Source organism: Herpailurus yagouaroundi, unplaced genomic scaffold, assembly GCF_014898765.1.
Source record: "Herpailurus yagouaroundi ecotype Mexico unplaced genomic scaffold, PumYag 139, whole genome shotgun sequence".
NCBI lineage: Eukaryota > Metazoa > Chordata > Mammalia > Carnivora > Felidae > Herpailurus > Herpailurus yagouaroundi.
In genome coordinates, this window is record NW_024412394.1 from 27,479,574 (window position 1) to 27,504,293 (window position 24,720).

The following is a 24,720-nucleotide window of genomic DNA, read 5'->3' on the forward strand; positions in this document are numbered from 1 at the left end:
AGGGGCATCTGGGTGGTTCAGTCAGTTAAGAATCTGACTCTTGATTTTTGGCTTGGGTCATGCTCTCACAGTTAGTGAGATTGAACCCTACATTGGGCTCTATGCTGACAGAGTGGAGCCTGCTTGGGATTCTCTCTCTCCTTTTCTCTCTGACCCTTCCCCACTTACACAGGCTCTTTCTCTATCCCTCAAAATAAGTAAACATTAAAAAATAAATAAAATGTTAAACTAATTAAAAATGTTGTAATCTGTAGGGTAGGCCTCTAAAAGTAGTAAAAGTATACATAAACATCAAATTAATAGAGGGGGAAATAGAATGAGGAAATACTTAACCCATGCATAAGAATATAGGAAAGGAGAAACAAATGTAACATAGAAAAACTGAAACAAATGGAAAACAAATAATGTAGGGATACCTTTAAATCCAAATACAAAACAATGACATTAAATATAAATGGACTAAAATGTCCAAATGAAAGACAAAGGCAAAGGTAATATTAGAGAAAGGAGAACCCCGGAAATAAGTGTTTTATAAGAAATTGTGTTAATCTATAAAAACATGAATTACAAGATAAACTGAAGATTTTGGAATATATACTAAATAACATACCTCAAATTAAAAAAGCAAAATTTTAGAACTAGTTGGAAATTATTAAAAAGCAATTGTCACAGGGACTCTTATATTGCGTGTGTGTGTATCTATATATATGTACATATTTATATATGCACATGTGTATGTTTATATCTATGAAAACATATAGGGAAGTGAATCCAATATTTTGCTACACATTAAAACCATATGGAAGCTGGGCGTACAGACTGAAACATTTTTCTTCTTCAACAGAACTTTCAAACATTTGAACATGTTACACCTGAGGTAGCACCTAAATATGTCCTGAGATTATTCTTATCCCCAATTTATATGTAAGCCATAGAAAACTAAATTTTATATTAAAAAAAAGTATTTATTTATTTTAAGTGGAGGAGGGACAGAGAGAAGGAGAGACTGAATCTCAAGCTGGCTCTGCACCATCAGTGCAGAGCCCAATGTGGAGTTCAAACTCCCGAACTGTGAGATCAAGACCTGAACCAAGATCAAGAGTCAGATACTTAACTGACTGTGCCACCCAGGTGCCTCAAGAAAAATAAATTTTAAAGAATATACATAAATTACATTATTCCAAATATCCAAGCACTACTCTAAAAAAATTATATTCTAAGCCAGTATGGGCAGAGGAGTCATATGAATCCAACATTCATTACTTTTGCCCTCAAAAGGGTTCTTCTCTCTCCATTTCCTCACCAACACCTGTTGTTTCTTATGTTGTTAATTTCAGCCATTCTGAAAGGTATAAGGTGGTATATCATTGTGGTTTTGATTTGTATTTCCCTAATGATGAGTGATGTTTAGCATCTTTTCATGTACCTGTTCGCCATCTGGATGCCTTCTTTAGAAAAGTATCTATTCATGTGTTCTGCCCATTTCTTAACTGTGTTGTTTGTTTTTTTGGGGTGTTGTTTGATAAATTCTTACAGATTTTGCATACTAACCCCTTTATCAGATATGTCATTTGCACATATCTTCTCCCATTCTGTAGGCTGCCTTTTACTTTGTTGATTGTTTCCTTTGCTGCGAAGAAGCCTTTTGCTTTGCTGAGGTCCCAATAGTTTATATTTGCTTTCATTTCCTTTGCCTTTCAGCCTCTTTCTGCCCTTCCCCTGCTAGCTCTCTCACTCTCTCTCTCTCTCTCAAAATAAATAAATAAAATTTTTAAAAATGAGATGCAAAACCACCTGGATATAGTAACTTTCATGACCTGATTATATATAAATTAATAACATTCTTCGACTTCCGTCAGTTCCAGGTTCGATAGAAAAACAATTAGGGACAAAGTGAGCTTTCTGTGGACCCCAATTAGTCTGTCAGTAAGAACAAACTCACCAAAGTCCTAAAGTATGTGTGTATTCATACTACCTCATACTGGGCAGGCCATCTGAGAAATAACTCGATATATTAGAACATTGATAATCAGTCATCAATACTTGAGAGTGTATAAAGGCACCTGGGTTCCAGCTAAAGCACAAATTTGGTTGAGGCATACCCTTGAATTTCTATAGGACTAGAAGTTAACAATGTGTAAAAAATGCATGGGATTTGAAAATGTTTCTACTGCCAAGGTCATTAAGATTTAAAAAGTAAAGAAAGTTGTCATCTGGAAGGGTAGAGAACCACAGAGCTGTGTAAGTCAAATTTACAATCTATGCCTATAGCAGAAAAAGAGTTTGCTTTTAAGATAGGGGACCTTACTATGTAAATCTGTTAAAAGAAGGCAGGATATCAAGGGCTTGGCTCAGGCCCATTTTAAATAGGGAAAAGCTGGGCCTAATTGTATAGAACAGCATGGATCCTTTTGCTAATCAAAGAGCTTCCTAGCCTCTTCTTGTTATCAAGACAACAAGAAGAGGAGGAAAAAGAGAATTTGGTTACTTATGTCAAGAGCAGGAGAAACCCAAAATATCTGAGGTAAAGGCAAAGATAATTTTAGGTAAGAAGAGCTCTTATTTTGACTATAAAACATTTTAGAAACCAGCAGTGTTGAAAGTGTCAAAGTGACAAGGAAAAAAAATTAACTAAAAAAAAGATAAAATTTTGATTCCATCACTAAAATATCATAGATACAACATGAGAATTGCAAAAAGACTACTGCTTGAAAAAAAATCCATTGGAATTACTCTCACATTTCAAAATCTTTGTGGAACTTTGGGGCACCTGTGTGGCTCAGTCAGTTAAGCGTCTGACTTCAGTTCTGGCCATGATCTCACAGTTAGTGGGTTCAAACTCCACATCTGGTTCTACGCTGACAGCTCAGAGCCTGGAGACTGCTTTGGATTCTGTGTCTCCCTCTCTCTCTATCCCTCCCCTGCTCATGCTCTGTCTCTCTCTCTCTCTTCCTCTCTCTCTCAAAAATAAATAAACATTAATTTTTTTTAATATATCTTTGGGGCACTTCAGATAATAGCACTGGAATCAAATTTAAATTATGTAAGATCCACCCAAGTATATGGCCTTACCATTTGATGGCATCACCTTAACTCCAGGAGTTAGTGGTCACCAGAAGATTAGAATAGATAGGTTCCTTATGCTATGCTGAACGGCAGCCCATACTTAAAGCTCAATTTTACATTTTCATATACACACAAGCGCTCTTCATGAATATAATGTAATGGGTTAGAAGAGTGGTTCTCACAAAGTGTGGTTCGTGAACCAGCAGCATCAGCATCAGCCACACCCACTGAACCCTAGAAGTACTGAATGAGAAACACCTGAGGTAGGGCTGACACTACATATAGAGATAACGTTTAACCTAGAAGTTTGCATATAATGCTAAAATTTCCCAAAAAGATGACAGGATTAAAAAAGGAGGTAATCACCCTCATATGAAAGGTATGCTAACACCTTACAGATTTCTATAGGAAACACATGAGTTCATAGATGGAGGTGGAAAAACTAGATCAAGGGGAAAAAAGAGAGGGGTAGAAACCAGATGGAAGGGGAGAAAGGGAAAGAAGAAATAAAATATAAAGGGAAAAGGAACTAGGTAGAAGAGAAGAGATTGAATAAAGAATCTAGGTGAAGGGAGAGAGAACTGACAACTGGGAGAAGCCAGACAGAGGGAGAGAAAGGAGTGGAGAGAAAAAGTGGAGTACTGATTTTAAATCGCTCGCAAAATATTCTTCTTTCAATGGGATTAATTCTGTACCCTTGGGAAAATTTAGAATTATCAGTTTCTTCCCATTTCACTGTGTGAAGAGTTTAAGAGTAGAAGTGAATATTTGGATATGAGGAAACCCACAGAGTTCTTTATAATTCAGTAGAAACAGAGAGACTTCATAGAAGATACATGCTTTCCTAATAATACTCACCAATGGTGAGTATTACATGTGGTTGAACTATTTAGATTGTATTATGTATATATATATATATATATATATACACACACACACACACAATTAATGATCATACATATATAATGACATATATATATATAAAATACATAATTAATGATCATATAATTTACAGCCAATATACAATATTGATACACAAAATGATAGGATGCTCACTATGTGTGCACATACATATACATATGTACATACACACACAGAATATGCAAATATCAAAGGAACTTTTCTCTTAGTAATAGTATTAAGAAGAGTTAAATTCCATTCTTTATTCCATTTTATGTTAGTTAGTGATTACTATTATATTTTCACTGAATTTTGGAGGACATTCTATGTTTACAAAACAGGTGTATATATGTGTTTTTCCCCTTAAGGCAGATACCTATGTTTCAACAATGCTAGCACATTTTATGTTATTTTATTTTTACTAAGAACATGTTTGAAATGTGAAATGTCAAGTAAGGAGACAGACTTTTTAGCAAGCTTACCAGAATTTATACAGCAAATATATTTTCATCTTAAAAAAAAAAAAACTAATCTGGATGGCCACACATTTATTCCAATAATATCACCAATTCCATTCTTGGAACTTATCTTTTTAAATTCACTCCAAAACCTTCAGGATATTACTTTAAATATCAAACAGGGAAAATATTTTTCATTTTAAGATGGAAATCCAAATAATGTTTAGTTGGGTCTGCTTAATAAAAGGGGATATCAAATTACACAAAACTGTTTTTCATTATTTTGCTTAAAATTAGGTGTGGTTTAAAAGTGACAATATTATTTTCTTCTGTGTGGCCTCCATACTGCTTTTTATAAAGCAATTAAACTAAAGAAGTTTTGAAATTATTAACAATTATTTTAATGTACGACCAAGCATAAAATCCTCAATATAAATTTGAATGCTTAATTTCTGATATTTTTATATCAAAAGATGCCTTATTACTACACAGCCAACGTGAATGTCATCCTATATAACTTTACAGAAGATAAAGTATGTTTGTGGTTTTATGGAGTTTTTTAATTTTACTAATGGAGCATTAAACTGACTGAGAAAATACTGAAACTAAGTTTTATTTTTAATGTAAGCACTCAGTATGCTTAGGCAGCCAAAGAGGAGGTTGAAGGGCAATACTGAAGCTGTTTAGGCAAAATTATTGGGAGGTTATGGCTGCCTGTTTTTCTCCACAGACCTTTGACATATATATCATATTCTCTATGGTTCAGCCTGGACTTTTTAGCCTCATTTGCATGAGCCAAGGCTGCGTAGTCAGCAATGTAATTGCCCAAAGAAACAATCCTATTATTCTAAGTGAAGATATTGTTACTTTGCTAAATGAGAAAGCAGCCTACAGTACTAATCATTAGCTACATTTGAAATACATTAAACAAATGTGCTAACATTATCCAGTAGAGAATTTGAGTTCTCAGAAATACTTGCCTGTAGATCCTGGGACACAATTGCAGAAGAAATAGCCACTTAAATGTATACTGGCTGCTCCATTTTTGCAGGGCACAGATTTACAATCTTTGGTTTCTATTTCACAGACATTTCTTCCATGTCTTTGCAGACCACCGTTGCACTTGTGCAAATGGACCAAGCAGAGGCCATGCACCGATGTACTCTGGTTTCCTAAGCAATCCTCAGCATTGAGGATACATAATGGGTCCATGTAACAAAGAGAACAGCTGCATCTGCAACATGCAAAAACACAAAATCCAATTAGTCATATAATTTAAATATTTATCCCATATGTACTTAAATACACAGGATAGCAATACAATAAATATGGCTGTGGGCACACTTTTATATATTCTTATGGAATATGTCCATACTGGGCACCTGGATGGCTCAGTTGGATGAGCATCCAGCTCTTGGTTTCAGCTCTGGTCATGCATGATCTTGCAGTTTGTATATCTGGCTCCTCACTAACGTGGAGTTCTCTTTCTCCCTCTCTTTCTCTCTTAAAATAAATAAATAAACTTAAAAAAAGAAGAGGAAAAAAAAGAAAATATCCATCCTGGGTCACTGAGTCAGTTAAGCAACTGACTTGATTTCAGCTGAGGTCATGATCTTAGTGAGGTGAGATAGACCCCACTTAGGGCTTCACGCTGAGTGTGGAGCCTGCTTGGGATTCTTCCTCTACCTCTCTCTGCCCCTCCCCCTTCAAAATAAATAAAATAAGAAAGAAAATGTCCATACTTGGCAAACTTAATTTTGCCTTATTGTGCAGAATGAGTGAAAAGAACTTTGGTGAAAGACAGAGGCAGACTCAAAATACAGGTTCTGCCACTTTAATTTCTATGTAACCTAGGACAGTGTCATTAACTCTGGTGAGACTAAATGACAAGGTTAGTGTCTCTGTGTTCGTCAGGACTTATGTAAAAATTTGCAGTACTGTTTTGTAGTGTGACAAATTAGCTTCTGCTGACAATTAGCTTCTTTGATTGCAATATAAGTGCTTGCAATAAACTTTTGTCAAGGCATTCATTTCAAAGACATGTATCCAGAATAGACACACTGCCAGGTACACAACTAAAGCCCCACCGGAAGTTCCCCTTTTTAGAAAGCACTGGTTGACCTAGACGACCGATCTTTTGCCTGACTCTGCTTTTCCCTCGCCAGGCTTTAATTTCCGCTGACTGGTGTGTTTTAAATTCACCAGCATAGTGAACTCAAGAATCCCTAGATACCACCCTCTCCTCCCCCAAAAAGCCACAATTCTAGATCTGCCCTCTCTTTACCTAAGATGCAACCTCTCCCAGAAGCGAACCCTGTGCTGGCCAGAACCGGTGGTTAAAAAAAAAAAAAAAAAATTCAAAGTTTCCTGATAATTGTTGCTGAGGTACATAGTAAGAATAATAAAATAATAAAAAACCACCCGGAGAGTCCTGTAGCAACACTGGCCTGTGGAAATACTTGCGAGGGCTCTCAGAAGTTAGCATAGGCCCAAGTGCTGTAGGCCTCTGGCATTCCCAGCGGCGAAGTGAGTGTCCCAGACATTGGCTGCAGGCGGGTGAGTGCCAAACACCCCAGGCATGACGAGCCGATAGCAGCACTATCGATAGGCTGAGTCGCACGAATCAAGTTTGAAGTATTTAATCTCATGCCTATGAGAAATGGGTTTTATTTATTTTTATTTTTTTTTAACATTTATTTATTTTTGAGACAAAGAGAGACAGAGCATGAACGGGGGAGGGTCAGAGAGAGAGGCAGACAGAATCTGAAACAGGCTCCAGGCTCTGAGCTGTCAGCACAGAGCCCGACGCGGGGCCTGAACTCACGGAGCGTGAGATCATGACCTGAGCCGAAGTCGGACGCCTAACCGACTGAGCCACTCAGGCGCCCCTAGACGTGGGTTTTAATTAATAATAGTTTTTATTCATAGTATTCATTCATTTCTATATTAATTCCATAAATATATGTTTGCATTTTCTATATGACTAGCATTGACCTAAATACACTGAACATCCATTCTTGTTTCTCAATATACTTTGCTATATGCTAGGCACCACCTTAGGTAAAGTGGATTATGATATGCCATTTTAATACAATTATACACTGTATAATATGTGCCCATTTATTCCTTTGAATATTGTAGATACATGCATAAAAAGCATCAGAAGAAGGATGCATAAGGTGATGAAGAAACATAAATCACATAGATAATCTTTGGTCTAAAGTGTTGTGATTTTAAAGTATCCTTTGCCAACTATTCAAAGCGCACTTAAGATAATCATATAAACATGTCAATGAGTTGAGAAGAGCAATGTCAAATTACTTTTCTTGTTATTATTAATGAAAATTAACCTACTGAACCTAAGTCATTACACTCATAAATTTATATGATGGTAGGTGTTTGGATCCAGCAAGAATGTTAAAGGTCAATTAGTTCAAATCTTTCTTCTTGTAGTTGTGAAAAATTTATCCGTTTAATGCAATTTGCCAAGGATCACTGAGATTGTTAATGGCAGTCAGTATAGTTGATGCTTTGATATATTCAAAGCACTGGCCTTGGAAAGGGAACCCTGGTTCTAATTCTTCTTCTCTAACTTATTTAGAAGTTACTGTGCCCTAGTTTTCTCATCTGTAAAATTATCAGTACTATATCTCATAGAAGAGGATTACATGTGTTCATTACTGGGAAGGCAAGTCTGCTAGCAGTCATATCATATGTGCATATGTTTGCTTGAAATAAAGTTATTGAACATGGACTTGGCAGCTGTAAGTGGAGACTGATAATAGTAGTTTATTAGAAATTCAAGTAGAATGATATAATTTTTCAATATGGTTAACAAATTCTAATAAACTTCTGAATAAAACATAATATGTACTTGATTAACATGAAAGTTTCATTCCTGGAAAATCCAACGATTATTAAAATTTTATAAAAATATTTTGTGTCAGTATGTAAAATAGAGTTAAGACACTGGCTCAGATATTTATAAAAAAAAAGTTTTATATCCACATTAATATACATTGGGACTTTTGAAAATGGTATAAACCATGGAATGCTTTTTATTGTTGTTGTTCATGGAACTATTCTGTGCGCTGAAAAACTTATAACATTCATTATCTACCACTCACCTGCTAAATGACAGCTGTTTCAACCAATTATACTGAATATTAGAATGACCCTAGAAATTTCCAAAATGTCCCCAGAATGCAAAAGCATCTCTTTGAAAATCATTGACCTAAATAAATTTCTCCAGTTTACTAAAGCACTCACCCAATCTTGTACAAGTATCTGGAACATTTTTCATCCCAATTAATACTACAAATTTAAATGCTGATATACATGTATATATGGATACCCAGTGCAAAGATAAATTGCTACTAAATTGAAAGCTTTTCAGTGACAAGTACATCAGTTTTGTTAAAAAAAAGTCAGGAAAATTATAATGGGCCACATATATTATTTATAATTTTTAAGTGTTCTTATAATTTCATAGTACTTTTACTTTGAGAAAATAAATTGGACTAAAAGATTTCATGAATGTGTTACTAACTTTATTATTAAATAAGCCAATTTGAATTATACTTAAGTTTGAAACAAGTAATGATATGATTGAAGGACAAAGCAAAACATGTCTGTTGAAAATACGGTCTCATTTATAAATACTGTGATTTAAATTTTTTCATTATTTAGTGTTTTAACGGGAAATGTATCCTTGGAAGAGAAGAAATTAAATACATCACTGTACTTATTCCCCTAAGTGCTAAGACTAGGATCCATATGCCTTATACACAGTGGATGCTCCATTAATATTGTTTGACTATATAACCATCAAATGTATTTTAAAATTGAATTATGCTCAAGAGAAAGGTCATCTTAAAGGTTCTGAATAAACAGCTTCATGAAATTCCAAGTCTTAGAAGATAATTTCAAAAGTAATGCAAAAAGGTTAGACCTATAAAAAGCTATTTAGATATAATGAAGTAAAATAAAAAATCTGGCCCAGGTAGCACAAAATCATATAACATGCATACATTTTTATTGTTTGACATATGAAATTAAAGCATGAAAAGTCATAGAGCCTGCAGCTATAACGTAGTCAAACTTTGACTTTATATCATAACATATGCATTGGTTTGCACCTAAAAGAAAAAAAAAAAAAGACACGTGGAAGATAATTGTGTATGTATTAGCTAAGTTTCAACTCATGCTATAGTTGAAAATTAATTATACAAAAGTGCTTCCTTTAATGAAGTTTGTTATAATTAATTTTTGGCATGGATACAGAAAACACAATGATACCTACTTTAGAATTGCTTAAATGAATTAATGACCTCTATATCATTTTAATCTAAAGTTTAGAGACACAAGGTTATCACACTGTCCAAAGCACAATAAAAAGAAACAAAACAAAACAAAACAAACAACAACAAATATATATATATATACACATATATACATACACATATATGTATATATGTATATATTTACATATATACATGTTATATGTATTATGTTATGCATTATATTGATATATGTATTTCATATACACTTATATGTGTCTTATATTAATTATACATATATATGTCATATTAATATACACATACATATGTGTGTGTGTATGTATATATAAATTCAGTAGACAAAAGGATTCAGCGACTAGAGAAATGTGGTTTAGTGGTTACAAAACTAATCATAAACAAAAAATACATACATATATGCACACATACAGTAAGCCATATTTATATGCAGTTCAGTTTCCTTTCTTTTTTTTTCTTTTTCTTTTTTTCTGAGACTAAAATGTAACAAAACTTGCCTGGAAGCCAGAAAAGTATTCATGGCATATCCAAAAATTAAAAATAAACACAAAACAAGACATTCAAGTTCTTTAATTAGAAAAGTCATCAATATCATAGCAAACATTAAAAGTCTTAGAAATTAATAATCATCAGACTTCCTGGTTCAGAAGTAACTTAAGAAAAACCATGATCAAAATATATTTCTGTGGCATAGTCACCTAAAGCTGTATTTATATAAGCCTCCTAACACTACAGAAACAGGTTTTGAAACTATACTTGATTTTATCATATACTTTTAGATTTTACACTTTAAAACAAAACTTTTGCTTATAACTGAAAAATAGTGTTTTGCTTATATTTAGCATTACATGGAAAATGTGAAAATTTAAAAAATAGATCATTAAAGAAACGAGTTTATTTTAAAGGTCCCAGAAAGAAAGCCAGAAAATTCATTGCTATAACACAAATTACTTGTATGTTTAGAAAGTGAAAATAATACTTATTTTAGCAATTTAAAAAGATATTTACTTTATAAATGACATAGAATAAACATGAGATGTGTTCTCCTGGTAGAACTCCCTAAGGAATATGGTATAAACCTCAAGACAAGGGAAGGCATCCTGGCTATGTGCACCTTTGCAACATTCCTCAACTCTGTAACATAGACCACCTATTCAAACTGTATGTTACCATAAATGGGAGACAAAGGAGCAAACATTGGACAAAAGGCAACCCCCCTCCCTCTACCCTTAGGTGTTCAGGGCTCAGCCTTTTGGGTCTTAGCCCGCTGAGCCCGTGCTGGCACAAAATAAAGCTGCTTCCTGGAAAGAAAACCTCAATGTCCCAACTTTCTGTGTCTGACTTATGCTACATTTCGTGGGGGCTCACCTGGGAGGCAGAAATGGTGTTTCACCTCCCTTGTCACCAGGGTACAAACCTCAGGGCACTGGGAGAGGCGACCTCACCTGAAGCTAGTGAACTGTAGGAGACTAGCCTGGCAGGCTGGGTGAAGGCTGGGATGCACAAAAGAAACTGTGAGGCCCAGGAACCAGCTCAGGGAGTGCCACCTGTTAGACTGGTAAGAACCTGGGTTCTTTTGGCAGACCTGCCCCTAAGAGACAGAAGGGGAGCCTGATCACCTCCCAGAGTTGCCCGAGTAGTTCCATAAGGAATGAAACTGCAACTCTAAGGCACTGGGTGCTGGGCAGCAGGTTGGAGTAGCTGTGTAACTGTGCAAATGAGATGGACAGTGGAAAGGTTCCACCTGGACCTGACCAATGGCCAAAGCAAAGTGTTGAGTCCTGATCCTCGGTGGTTCCATGGCAACCTCATATGGCTTAGAGCATGTCAGACTTCCTCAGGAGTCTGATTCAGATCAGGGCTTGATATTGAACTCATCAATGCTAAGAGGCACCTGAAATATCTCTGAGAGGAGAGTGGTTGGAAATGGAAGAAGTGAGTATGCATCCTCAACAAATTAGTCCCTCCCTTCCCCCTTTTTCATCTCTTGTGCATGAAAGTTATCCATTAGGGGTAAGAAATGGGTGGAAAGCAGAGTAAGCTGACTCCCCTAGAGTGTATGTTGAGGAATTTCATAAAGGGATATTCAGGAGATTATGGTGTGAAATTATCTCCTGGAAAACTCTGGACATTCTGTGAAATTGGCCATCTTTCAGGGTTGGCTGCCCCTTCAAGGGCTCACTTGATAAGGAACTAGTTGGCCAAGTGTTGAGGGTCGTTGTGGGGGATCAAGGCCACTCCAACCAATTTTCCTGCATTGCCTATTGGCAAGAACTGGTCTTATCCCAGCAACTTTGGCTAAAAGTCTGTATTGAAGAGAACTGTAACGTCATGATGGCTCATGTCATGGCTTCCTCCAAATGCTGGCCCCAAACTGAAATACCTATACTGCTGCAGAAGCCTGAGGGAACCCCGCTGTCATATGCCCCACTGTACCCCTCACTGACACTTGTGCCTCTAGCCACCCTGGCTGCTGAAACTCCACTGGAGCCTGCCCCTAGTCCTAAGGCCTCACCACCTCTAGTACCACCGGCCTCTCCAGATGTGACTGACTCACCTGGCCCACCAGTCCTAACCACATAGATGACTCCTGGAAGGTGATTAGAAAGAAGATCAGGCCAGCGGAGACACTCCCTCCCTGCAGCAACACCAGGGAATCGTACAGATGCCACTGAGGCAAACTAGGGCTTGCTTTAGATTTGGTTTTCTCCTTTTCCATTACGTTAAGGTGGAAGTTGAGGATATTGATTGAGATCTTCTTTGTTTTTTAACATAAGCATTTGAAGCCATAATTTTTATTCTAAATACTGTCTCACCTGAGCATCTGGATGGCTCAGTCGGTTAGGCATCTGACTCTTGATTTCAGTTCAGGTCATGATCTCACAGTTTGTGAGATAGAGCCCTGCATAGGGCTCCATTATTACAGCATGGTGCCTGCTTAGGATTCTGTCTCTCCCTCTCTCTCTATCCCTACCCTATTTACTTGCTCACTCTGTCTCTCTCAAAGCAAATAAATAAACTGAAAAAAAAAATGCTGCATTGTCTATATCCCATGAATTTTGGCATGCCATATCTTTATTTTAATTAATCTCAAATGATTTTCTATGTTCCTTGTATTTTCTTTTTGATTCATTGATTTATGTGGACTATATTATTTAATTTTCACATATGAATTTACTGAATAGCTTATTGTTTTTGATTCCTAATTTTATTCCATTGTAGTTAGAAAATATATTTTTATTATCATAATCCTTTTAAATATATTGCAGCTAGTATTAACATCTTGGAAAACGTTCAATGTGCTTTAGAGAAGAATGCCATTCTGCTGTTGCTGAAAAGAGTGTTCTATAGCTGTCTGCCAGTTCTACTTTATCTGTAGTGTTCCTCAGTTTTATATATTTGTTCATCTACCAAATGTCACATCCACTACTTAAAGTGTAGTATTGGAGTTTCCAACTATTATTGTTGAATTCACCATTTCTTTCTTCAATTCTGTCAGTTTTTGTTTTATGTATTTTGAATTTCTATTGTTAAGTACATATATGTTTATAATTGCTACATCTTCTCATGGATTGATTCTTTTATAATTATAAAATGTTGTTTGTTTTCTCAATAACCATTTTTTTTTCTTTTAAAGTCTATTTTGTCTGATATTAACATAGATACCCCAAGTTTCAATGATTGCTGATTGAATGCTATATATTTTTTTATCCTTTTACTTTCAACCCATTTGTACATTTAAATGTAGAATGTATCTCCTATGGATGGTATATACTATGTTTATCCAGAAATTATCTAACCTGAAAATCTTTGCCTTTGGCTGGATTTTTAATCCATTTTATTTTAATATTATTATTAATATAGTTGGATTTATTTATGTCTGCCATTCTCCTTTTTGTTATCCATATATCTCATGTCTTTTTCATATATCCATTCTGATACTACTTACTTTTGTATGAAGTAAATATTTTCTGGGGCAAATTTTAGTATCTATAGTGCTGTTTTTACTACATTATTTGAGTTATTTTCTTAACTGTTGCTCTGGAGTTTACCATATATACCTTAACATACCAGATCTACCACATACTTAATATATCACAGATACTAATTTAATTCTTGTGTGATACAGAAAATTTATTACTACATGTCTTTCTTACCCTCTTTTGTTCTCTTTTGTCCCTCTTTTGTCCTTCCTTTGTTGCTAATGTTGTTACACATAATAGAATATAATATACATTATGTAAATAATATATAATAAGTACATATGCATATGTTTGAGATATAAATACCAATCATTTTACACAAAAAATATTATTATTAATTACTATAAAATAATTCAGGAAGCTAAAATCAAAAACACAAGAAAATAACAAGTATTGGCAAGGATGTGGAGAAAAAGGAAAACTCATGTAACTGTTGGTGAGAGTGCAAACTGGTGCGGCCACTTTGGAAAACAGTATGGAGATTCCTCAAAAACGTAAAAATAGAATTACTATATGATCCAGTAATTCCACTATTGTGTATTTCCTAGGGAAAACAAAAACACTAATTCATAAAGATATATGAACCCCTGTGTTTAGTACAGCATTATTTACAATAGCCAAGATATATAAGCAACCCAAGTGTCCATTGATAGATGGATAATGAAGATGTGGCATTAGAGAGAGAGAGAGAGAGAGAGAGAGAGAGAGAGGGAGAGAGAGAGAGAGATCTCAGAACATTACTCAGACACAAAAAAGAATGAAATATTTCCATTTACAACAATTTGGATGGACCTAGAAGGTATAATGCTAAGAGAAACAAATCAGTCAGAGAAAGATCTCACATAGGGAGATATGATCTCACATAGGGAATTTAAGAAACAAACAAAATACAAAGCAGCCAACAATGACAGGGGCACCTGGGAGCTCAGTCAGGTAAGTATCCGACTCTTGGTTTCAGCTCAGGTCATGATCTCACAGTCCCTGAGTTCAAGTCCCATGTCAGGCTCTGCACTGACAGCCCAGAGCCTGTTTGGAATTCTCTCTCTTTCTTTTTCTCTCTTTCTGCCTTCTCCCACCCTCTCTTTCTCTCAAAAATAAATAAACAATTTTATTAAAAAGCAACAAACACCACCACCACCAACAACAAAACTCTTAAATATAGGAAAGAAACTTGTGTTTGCCAGAAGGGGGGTGAGAGGGGGTTATGTGAAATTCATAAATGTAATTAAGAGTATACTTTTCTTAGTGAGCAGTAGAAATGCATGGAATTGTTGAATCATTAAAAAATCACATATGGCTTATCAGTACAATTATAACTTTTTGATAAGGAGATGATATTCTTTGTTCAAATGATTCATAAATACCTGGATCTATTAATTTCATCTTTATAAATAGCTTCATGTTGACACCCACTTTCTTGATAATCAGTTGTATTTTCCAGAGACGTTTTTCCAGGCCATCTTGGAATACATAGACACCAATATCCCTTCTTGCCTTCTTCAGCCAAACAATTGCATTCATTTGCATGCATCTATAAAGTATTTTAAAAAAAGAGTTTTGTAAATATTCATCACATTACAATACTACAATCATCTCAAAGTTTGAATTTCATGCTTTCCTTTATGCATTAAATTCATGTATTCCTTTAGCAAAGGTAAAATAAACTGTTTTGATTAATATCAAAATCAGTTTTAAAAAGTCATAGTTTATTGACAGGAATACATAAATTGTATAAAGTAAAATAAATCAACATCTATTATTCAATTGTTTTAAAATATCTTAGTGTAATTTGTATCAAAATTTTATAGAGGCGCCTGGGTGGCTCAGTTGGTTGGGCGTCTGACGTCGGCTCAGGTCATGATCTCACGGTCTGTCAGTTCGAGCCCCGCGTCAGGATCTGTTCTGACCGCTCAGAGCCTGGAGCCTGTTTCATATTCTGCGTCTCCCTCTCTCTCTGACCCTCCCCCTTCATGCTCTGTTTCTCTCTGTCTCAAAACAATAAATAAACGTTAAAATTTTTTAAAAAAATTTTTAGATGTAGCTTACATGTTAACTGATGTGATGGAAATAGCATTATACTAATAACCATATCCATGGAAAAACTGTTTTCTGTATCCCTAAATAATTTTTCTTCATGAGTGATTTATTGGATTCATTTATTGAATTTATTCATTGAATTCATCCATTCATTTATTGGATTGATACAACATTTTAATGTATCCCTTATAAAAATGAATTAAATAAAATCTTTAACACATTTTTATTTCATATATGCATGGAAGTCATAATTTTACCTGTTTAAAAATATATTTCATTTTAACCATTTTGGAGGTCTTCCACAAACATGTCCAGTGTATTTACCTTAAAGGAGTACATAAAGTTTGTTGCCAGGGAAGTGCAACTCTCATGGACAGCTTAAACACAGGCATATCTTTTCCAACTACGCTGTTTATACTTATTTCCCATCAATGGCTACAATGATTACAAATTTAGTTTCATGGTCTAGTCCTTTGGTGATAGATAAATGATTTATACAGATCTAGGCTGTTGGGTAAGAGTCAACTGATAATCTGTTTCTCCATTTTTCTATTTGGAGCTCATATCACTTAATAATTTTTAGTCTACTGGGAAGGAGACGATCTCTTTGACATGGATAGATTTTTTTTTTTTCAAATGCAATTCACCGTTAACTCATGGCTAAAATACAAAATCAATCTCTAAGCTTTCTCTATATTTGTCTGAATGTCTACGTATTTATACTTTAGGAAAAAAAATTTATCCCTTACTGTTTGAATGCATAATCATTTTCTATATGCAGAGGGTATTTGTTGTAAATTTTCTTAAAGAGGCCCTGTTAGAATTTGCCTACAAAGTTAAAGTTAAATTAGCATTTACATAAGAATAATTATTAGCATTTTATGACACTTTTATTATTCTCTCCATATATATGTATAATAATATATGTACATGTACATTCATATGTGAACATACTATTATTGTGATTGCACTTTATCCTCAATTACATTAGCGTGTCATTTTTATAAACAAGGATATTATATTTTCATATAATATTTTATATGCAAGATTATCAAATTAGGAAATTAACTTTTATATATTTTAACCAATAAATTTTATTAAAATTCACCAATTGTTCTGATATACTATATAAAAATACAATACACAAATTTTCTGTCTTCAACATGACTAGAAAATACAAAATACCAAAACTTCAAATTACCCAGAAGTAGAATATACATAAACACAAGTGATTAATGATTTTATTTTTACTCCTTGTTGGTCTGTACTGTTTTGTAGAGATCGTATTGGACAGTTTGAATGTGCATGTCTTCCATTATCTTGTTTACTTTTGAATTCCTTTTAGTTGATTTGGTTTAATTATGAAAGCAATACAATTAATCTTATTCTAAAATCCAATCCCTCTTATGTTCTGTATACACACACACACACACACACACTCACATTTTTCTTCATTTCTTGTAATAAGCTTTACAATATTTTTTGTATTTTTCTTCTTTTTTTAAAGTTTGTATTTTAATTCTAGTTAGTTAACATACAACATTATATTAGTTTCATGTGTACAATATAGGAACTTAACACTTCCATACATCACCCTGTGTTCATCACAATAAATGCACTCCTGAATCCTCATCACCTGTTTAGCCCATCCCCCCACCCACCTCCTCTCTGGCAAACATCAGTTTGTTCTCTATAGTTAAGAATCTGTTTTGGGGACCCTGGGTGGCTCAGTTGTTTAAGTGACTGACTCTTGATTTTGGCTCAAGTTTATATAGGCTTGGGTCATGATATCATGGTTCCTGAGATGGAGCCTGGCATGGGGCTCTGCACTAATAGTGTGGAGCCTGCCTGGGATTCTTTCTCTGCCTCACTCTCTGCTCCTTCCCCACATATACATGTGCTCTCTTTCTCTCTCTCTTAAAATAAATTAAAAAATAAATATTTTAAAAAGAAACTGTTTCTTGGTTTGCCTCTCTCTTTCTCTCCCCCCCCCCCTTTGCTTATTTGTTTTGTTTCTTAAATTCCACATATGGCATTTATCTTTCTCTGACTTATTTTGCTTAGCATAAAATACTTTCTGGGTCCATTCATGTCATTGAAAATAGAAAGAGTTTATTTCTTTAATGGCTGCATAATATTCCACTCTATGTATATACAGCCCATCATCTTCATCCATTTATTAGTCGATGGATATTTGGGCTATTTCTATAATCTGGCTATTGTAGATAATGCTGCTATAAACATTGGAGTGCATGTATTCCTTTGAGTTTTTGTATTCTTTGGGTAAATACCTAGTAGTGCAATTGCTGAATTGTAGGGTAGTTCTATCTTTAACTTTTTGAGGAAACTCCATACTGTTTTCCACAGAGGCTGCACCAGTTTACATTCCCACCAACACTGTAAGAGGGTCCCCCTTTTTCCACATCCTCACCATCATCTGTTGTTTCTTATGTTGTTGATTTTAGCCATTCTGACAGGTGTGAGGTGATAGTTCACTGTGTTAGACTTGTATTTCCCTGATGATCATTGGTGTTGAGTATGTTTTCATGTGTCTGTTGGCCATCTGGATGTCTTCTTTGGAAAAGTGTCTATTCATGTCTTCTGCCCATTTTTTAATTGGATCATTCATTTTGGGGGTGTTATGTTTTATATTGTACTTGTATATTATTATGTTTATCATTGTAATTTAAGCATGCACAGTCCTAGGGTGCCTGTGTGGTTCAGTCAGTTGAGTGTCCCACTCTTGAATTTGGCTCTGGTCATAATCTCTGGGTTGTGGGATTGAGGCCTGTGAACAGCTCTGCACTGAGTGTGGTGCCTTCTTAAGATTCTCTCTCTCTGTTCACACATTCCCTCTCTAAAAAGATTAAAATAATAAAATGAAATAAAATAAAATAAAAAAAAATAAAATAAAAAGCATGCACAGTCCTATTAAACTCCTTTCAGGGAGTAAATTACATGGGTTTTCAAAATAGTGGAAGAAGACTAGGCTGCACAGTCAATATAGTGCCTCAGGACAGAGACATTTTATATGCTTACCCCTTTCTTGCTATTCAGACTTTGACCCTGTATCTCTGACAGCAGCTTCTGCAGTTATTTTCTCCACTTGTAACACCTGCCCCATCTTCCATTTGGTTATGTTGTTTGTTTCAGGGGCCTAGTCAAGAGTTCATAGATTGATCCTTTGGCTCATGCAAATTTTCTAAGAACTAATGCTTCTCAAATATTGGGTTTCTATAGCTTTTTTGTTTGTTTGCATCTTTTCCGTATAGTTTGGGATGATTCAATACAATATAAGAAGAAAAGTAAACACTACCACCTAAACACACTCAAAGCCTAGAGTCTGTGAAGATCTGTATATGCTTAATTCTCTATTTCTACTGAAAAATACAAAAGAATGCATACTTTACTGTTTTATGATGAAGAGAAAAATATCATACACTAAAGAGTTATTTTTAGTTATTAACAATCTAGGTCACTAAATAATACATAATCAAAGCTTAGAAAGAAAACAATGTTTTAACAACAAGGAATAATAGTGCAGAATTCAGACTATGGCAAACTATTATTTCCTATAAATATACACTTTTATTTTTTGCTTTATTTTCAAAATAATTATTTCTGGGATTTAGGAAAATATGAAAGAACTAAAAGAAAACTTGGCTAGTAAATATTCCTCAAAATAATATTTCAAAAAAATATTATCCTTTGTGTAAGGGCTATCATATGAACACCTAAATTACATTGAAAGCTTTGTTAATACTCTTTTATTATATATTGAAGATGATTAATTTTTCTTTACTGAAATTATTTACTATATCCAACAACTCTTGCAAGTAATTCCTGCAATTGAAAAATTCTTAATTTGATATTTCAACAGAGTCTCTCATCATTTCATATAGTCTAGTCCTCTAACAAAATTTTACTCTTCTATAATTAAATTTAGGCATAAGAAAAATTCTCTCAGAAAAAAACTTATAACACAGTAAATTTTATCAGTGGGTACATACAAATCTGAATCTACATTACACATCCAGAGAAAAGATTTCTTAATTTTTGAATATATGGGAAATCAAGAAATCTACTTAAAAGAGTTCCTCAACCCTCTGAAATTTTGTGCAAAACATTGTGATTGTGCATAAGTTATTGTCAGGAAACTGTTCCTAGCCTTCATCAAATTTTCAAGGGACTCTGAGAAAAAGAAGAAAGAATGGTTGAAATCTACTCATGCATGCCCAAGATAAGAGTAACAGAAATTACTTGAAAGTTCAGCACTTATATGTATTTATATATGATTACTATTACTATTATATTAATAATATATTATGATCAACTTATAATAATAAACATAATTATATTACAATTATTAATATTGACAATCAATAACATTTGTAATTACACAAACATCCAATATTAAAAATGTACATAAAAAATGGAATAAGATTTTACTCTATTCTTGATAATTAAATAATGTTTGTTTGATGAGGGCTTGTAATACAATCATAAATCTTGGCAATGGATGATCTTTTCTTCCCAAGGAGAAAAGAAATAAAACAAAACTTATGGAAATTCTTTTTTTTTAAAGAGAGAGAGAGAGAGAGAGAGCACTGTATGCACACAAGAGCAACCAGGGAGAGACACAAAGAAAGGGAGACAGAGAAACTTAAGCAGGCTCACACCCAGCATGGAGCCATATGTGGGGCTTGATCCCACAATGGTGAGGAAAATCATATTTTTGTATATATTATTTTTCTACTTCTATATTATATTAGTTGAGTTACTTAGTAAAGAGATTCTAAAGGGGAGAAAGTCTAAGACCTAAAAGACATATTTACCATTTTTTGACCCTTGTTAATGAAACAAATCTGGAAAGAGACTTCACCTATAGGAGCAAGTGACTTCTTTATAAGATATGTAGAAACCTGGATTCTTAGAAAAGTATTCATCAAAGTAAAAATTGCACCAAAGTTCAAAAAGCAAGAAAGACTTTATTCAAAACTATTTCAAAAGAAGAGAGAGATGAAACTCAACTTTGCTGAAACAAGACAGGAGAGATCTTAAGTGCTGGTATTAGCTAGGGAAAAAGTACTGGAGGAAATTAAAGGAGAGATTGATCAATGAAATGTGTAAAGTACATTCACTGAGCTATCCTTGAGTTTGCAAGGGTTTTGGTTTGTTAGGAGGCTTTCTGTGTTTGCTAACTGGTACCCACTGCAGTTAGGCTCCTACTCTCTCACTGGATATTAACATTTACATTTCTCCTTCAACGTTTTCATTTGAAAGAAATAGTTCCTAGGTCCTTGAGGAAGACATTTCCTGGCCCCTAAAACTGGCCAGAGGCTGAGAGTAGATTTGCATATATTTCAAAGAAGTAGATAAAGAACTTACTGTTGCAAATTTTATGAAGTAAATGCTCCAAGTAAAAGGAGGTCAGGGATCTATAGTCAAGAAGAAGCCTATCTAAAGTTCAGTTAAGCTGAGGGGAACATTAAGAATGTCTTGGTCATATTCTTAGTTAAATAAAGATATATCTGGATGAATTTATCGGGTTCAAATTTATCTGGACTTAAACCTAGTAAAAAATATTGAAATAATTAAATTTGGTAAAGGTCTTTCTTATTCCAACTTTTAGTGTCCCTCTGTGTCTTCCACGTTTATTTTTATTATTTTTTTTAATTTTATTTATTTTTGATAGAGACAGAGCACAAGTGGGGGAAGGGCAGAGTGAGACAGAGACACAGAATCCAAAGCAAGCTCCAAGCTTTCATCACAGAGCCCGATGCAGGGCTTGAACTCACAAACCGCGAGATTATGACCTGAGCCAAAGTAGGAAGCTTAACCGACTGAGCCACCCAGGTGTCCCCCTTCCACGTTGTTTTAAAAGCATCCTCTGTCACCAGTAACTCATAATTAATCTCATAACCTTTTTGTAGCAAGTGTGTAAAAAAAAATAAGCTCACTTCTATATATGTGCTTTCTTTCCAAAAGTGTTTATATTTAAAAGGACCTGAGAGAGGACATTTTTTAATGCAAAGAAATGAAAAATTACTTTAGAATTTCAGTCTTTGATGATGGGAATTCAAGTGAACCAAATTTTTTGTCCTATATTTAAAAATACTGAGAAAAAAACCATATGAGTGTATGTGTGTGTGTGTGTGTGTGTGTGTGTGTGTATAAATTTACTCTTTGCTCCATGAAATACTTTTTCTTGAAAGTATGACTGTGAACCAACTAACATAAGTATTTACCAAGCATAACAGTTTGTTCATCAACCTCATTTTAAGACTCTCATCCCATTATGTCCACCAGTACAAGGCTTTATTCATGAACTCTAACCGAACCTTAAAAGTACCCATTCCCTACAAGTAAGGCTCTAGAGCATATTAACATCCTTCCATAAATTCTCCCTTCTGAGACACTAGTAAGACTGACTCTATTAGGTGTTGTTTTCCATTACTATGTTAAATCTAAGAGAATTAATTTCTCTTGATCAACAGAACTGTCTAGTGGTCTTTTGGAGGATCAGCAGTGAACAAACACAAAATTCTGCAAAGATCTAATTAAAATACCCTCAATAACAAAGTTCACAACCCTAGACTGCAAGTGATGCACTATTCTGGGACCACTGGACACTTTTCTCTCCAACTATGACAGTGACATAGGTATAGTATTAGGTCTGAACTCCAATTTATTTTCATCACATTCCCAAATGCTATTTATTTATTTTTTCCTCTTAAGAATAAGAAAACACTTTAGGAATCCTTTGATTATGTGATCCAATTTGATCCAGAGAGAAAGGAATTTCTTTCAACATCACTTCCTCTGCTAAGTGTAAGAGTATGTCTACTGTAAGAGGACAAGTATTGCTCCCACAATTTCATCATCCAGATGACTTAAATAAACAATGAGTTCAGAAACCACTGCTATCTGCATTCCTTGAACAAATTATTCCTTGAGTCACCTTTCCAAAATCTTGTAAAAACTTTTGTGTGGCTATCAGTTTAGACTGACTGCTCTTTGGTAGGTTTTAGAGACATGACATTGAACAGGCACCTATGTACCTATGTTAAGTTTTCATGGGGTCTTCTCAGTCTCACAGGCTTCAACACCACACATCTCTCCCTTTATATTGTAAGTCAGGTACACATCTCTGTAATTGCTATAATTTCTCAAAGGACAATCTGAAATTGCAGTGGCCACTCTGGGGAAATTTTGACATGAACAAGATTGTTCATTTGACAGAAACATTAGAACAAAAAGAGAAAAACTCTCATGAGGAGACTCTCCGTCCTGTGTGTCTAATAGAGAGATTACTCTGGTTAATGCACAAGAACCCCTCTTGCATTTTCATACTTCTGGGATTAATAAGCACTAGATTTTTAATTATATACCCCTATGGAATTATTAAGGATATGAGTTATTGTTTAAACTATCTGGAATAATAACTTGTGTGTGTGTGTGTGTGTGTGTGTGTGTGTGTGTGAATGAGTTTTTTCTCCATTTAAGTCTCTACTGGTCTTTGAAGATAAAGATAATTAACCTTTAACATTAAGTCATGATTTTATATTTGCCTGAAGCTAGCACCCTTCATCTCTTCATTTTTGCTCTTTCTTCCTTTCTTTTTTGCTTGGGAAATTTTTAAAACTAATATTAATCATAAATACATTTTCTATCATTATTTGTACATTCTAAGACTATTGTTCAGATAAACAGTCAAAAAAGGAAAAGGAAAATGATTAACTGTACCTCATTTATATGTTTTTCCTTTGCCAAAAATTTAACAAAGCAGAAAATGTGTACCTGGTGTGTAATATAATTAGTCTTTTAGATGAAAAGAAAATTACACCCTTAGAGTTTGGGCATAAATTCAAAAGTCTTTATTTTTTAAATATATGAACACTGAGGTTTACTTATATTAAAAAGAGCTTATTTGATTTCCCAATAAATAAATTAATCTTTAGGCAAATTAGAATGATTAATATAACTTTTCAAGAACCGTTCTATCATTATTTTTTTAGATTGTTTATTATTATAAAAATATCAAATAGAAATAATTGAATTTTTAATAGTGGGTATCATTTAAAAGCACTTAGTCTTGTGAATTCTTATTGATTCTACTATGGTTATTTGATTTTATTTAGTTTTTTTTTTTTTTTTAATTGAGAGAGAGAGAGAGCAAGCGAGCATGCATGAGTGCAGGAGAGTGGCAGAGGGAGAGACTGAATCTCAAGCAGGCTCCATGCTCAGGTCAGAGCCCAATGTGGGGCTCCATCCCGCAACCCTGAGATCATGACCTGAGCTGAAATCCAGAGTTGGATGCTCAACCAGCGGAGCCACCCAGGCGCCCCTGGTTCTACTACATTTATGTACTACAATGTTTTTTTCTGATGACACTACAAACCAAAAGGACTTAACATGATGGTGCAAATTGCAATTTCCAAATCTCTGGTTTACATCAAGACCTTACACTGATATTAAATTGAAATAACAAATAATCATTGGATAGTTGAGCAATTTTAGAATAAGAAAAATATACAAATATTAATCTATAAATATAATTTTATTTTATGTTTTAAAGTTTATTTATTTATTTTGACAGGGAGAGAGAATGAGAGAGAGCATGAGCAGTGTAAGGGCAGAGAGAGACAGAAAGAGAGAACTCCAAGCAGGCTCCTCACAGTCAGTGCAGAGTCCAATGAGGGGCTCAACAATCTACAAACCATGAGATCATGACCTGAGATGAAACCAAGAGTTGGACACCTAACCAACCGAGTCACCCAGATGCCCCAAAGAATCTCTAAATATAATTTTAAGTTATCCTTTTTCCTTACAGAATGAAAAACTGAGACATACAAATGTTGTTAAATGATGTATATTTATGTTTATACATGTATATTTATGTTTATTTTGCCTAACATAAAAGTTGTCAAAATTATATAAAATGTGTGATCATGAAAAAAT

General features: G+C 34.3%; 1 protein-coding gene across 1 annotated transcript in view; it reads right to left on the reverse strand.

The window, feature by feature from the left end:
* Positions 1-4,513: 4,513 nt before the first annotated feature.
* Positions 4,514-24,720, reverse strand: part of LOC121029632 (protein eyes shut homolog) — a 388,431-nt gene continuing 368,224 nt past the window's right edge. The window contains exons 9-10 of the mRNA XM_040473866.1: positions 15,087-15,253; positions 4,514-5,658 (exon numbers count right to left, since the gene is read on the reverse strand). Of these exons, the coding sequence (XP_040329800.1) occupies positions 5,391-5,658; positions 15,087-15,253 (435 nt within the window). The 3' untranslated portion in view covers positions 4,514-5,390. The remainder of the gene's footprint in view (positions 5,659-15,086; positions 15,254-24,720) is intronic.